At 53.6% G+C, this 1,603-nt stretch overlaps 1 protein-coding gene across 1 annotated transcript in view; it reads right to left on the minus strand.

Moving 5' to 3' along the window:
* EMH_0010590 (uncharacterized protein) overlaps positions 1-464 on the minus strand; it is a gene marked incomplete at both ends in the record, with an annotated part of 8,120 nt that extends 7,656 nt beyond the window's left edge. Inside the window, one exon of the mRNA XM_013499006.1 lies at positions 1-464. Within this exon, the coding sequence (XP_013354460.1) occupies positions 1-464 (464 nt within the window).
* Between the last annotated feature and the right edge of the window lie 1,139 nt (positions 465-1,603).

Genomic DNA, 1,603 nt, shown 5'->3' on the forward strand with positions numbered 1-1,603 from the left:
GCCTCTGCTATGGCTGCTAGAGCCTTCATCTGCTGCGCCAGGCTGCCGCTGCTACCACCCAAGCTGGAGGACGAATGCCTCAGCATACTGCTGCCTCGCCGTGCGGGACTCTCTGCTTGTGTCTGCTGCTGCTGCTGCTGCTGCTGCTGCTGCGGCTGCTCTTGCTGCTGCTGCTGTTGTTGCTGTCGTTCTTCTTGGTCCTGTTGCAGCTCGTGTTGTTGCTGCTGCTGCTGCTGCTGCTGCGCAGCAGCAGCAGCAGCAGCATCTGCTGGTGCCTCCTCCTCTCTTCTGGGGGAGGATCCACGATCGTCAGCCTCCCCCAAAGACTCACTCAAAGCACCCGCTTCAGAGCTGGGGGGCCCCTCTGTACCCTCTGTAGGGGCCCCCTCGGCGGGGGCCCCCTCTGTATGGGCCCCCGCGGTGGGGGCCCCCTCTGTAGGGGCCCCCTGGTCTGGTTGCGACATGGGTGAGGGAGCAACAGTTGCTGCTGCTGCTTATGTTTAGCCTGTGATGGTGGTGGAGGAGGAAATGACTCAATAGGCTTAGGTGTGTGGATGCTGCTGCTGTTGCTGCTGTTGCTGCTGTTGCTGCTGCTGCTGCTGCTGCTGCAGCTGCGGCAGCAGCTGCTCAGGCGGGGCCCCTTATCCAGCCAGGGATCGGCCTTCCACAACAGCAAGAAGGTCGCCCGTATCATGGAGAAGCAGCAGCAGCGGAATCCGCCTCAGCAGCAGCAGCAGCAGCAGCAGCTGCTGCTGCTGTTGCTGCTGCTGCTGCTGCTCTATTGAGTGGGCCTCGGCGGGGCCGCGCCTGCTGAGGCGGCCGCAGCCTCAGTCTTTTGTCTCAATCACCTAAATGAATTTATTTTGTTTATTTTTATTCATTTATTTCTGCTGAATACAGAAAACTGCAGCAGCAGCAGCAGCAGCAGCTGCTGCTGCTGCTGCTGCAGCCAGGAGGGGGGCCCCCTCTCACTGGGTTGACCGGTGGCTCTATTGGGGCTGGGGGCCCCCTGCAAGCTATAAAATTAATAATACAGATGAAAAAATATATATATTTATAAATATAAATATATTTATATATACATATTTTAATATACACACCAATATATACAACAGTATATATACTAGTTTGTATACAAAACAGTTTACAGCGAAATTCATCAAAAAGAAGAATTAAAAAATTATGTAATATATTGAAATAATTTAGTTTTTTACTCAACAGATAAGGGTTTAGGGTTTAGAGTTTTAGGGTTTAGGGTTTAGGGCTTCAGTGTCTAGGGTTTAGGGTTGAGGCCGCTGTAGGTGTGGCTGCTCATCTAGCAGCAGCAGCAGCAGCAGCAGCAGCAGCAGCAGCAGCAGCAGCACAGAGTCCTTGCTGCTTGCGGGTCGAGAGGTGGAGTGTACAGGCACCTCAAGGAGACGATCCCGATCCCACACACCTGTAGAGCAGCAGCAGCAGCAACACCAGCAGCAGCAGCAGCAGCAGCAGCAGCAGCAGCTCCTGCTGCATTATGCTGCAGTATATACTGCTGCAGCTGCAGCATAAACTGACGATTGCGTGCATGCATTAGTTTATGGCGTTTGTTTGTTTGTCTGTTGTTTCT

Source organism: Eimeria mitis, genomic scaffold (genome assembly GCF_000499745.2).
Source record: "Eimeria mitis Houghton genomic scaffold, Emh_scaff391, whole genome shotgun sequence".
NCBI classification, from domain to species: domain Eukaryota; phylum Apicomplexa; class Conoidasida; order Eucoccidiorida; family Eimeriidae; genus Eimeria; species Eimeria mitis.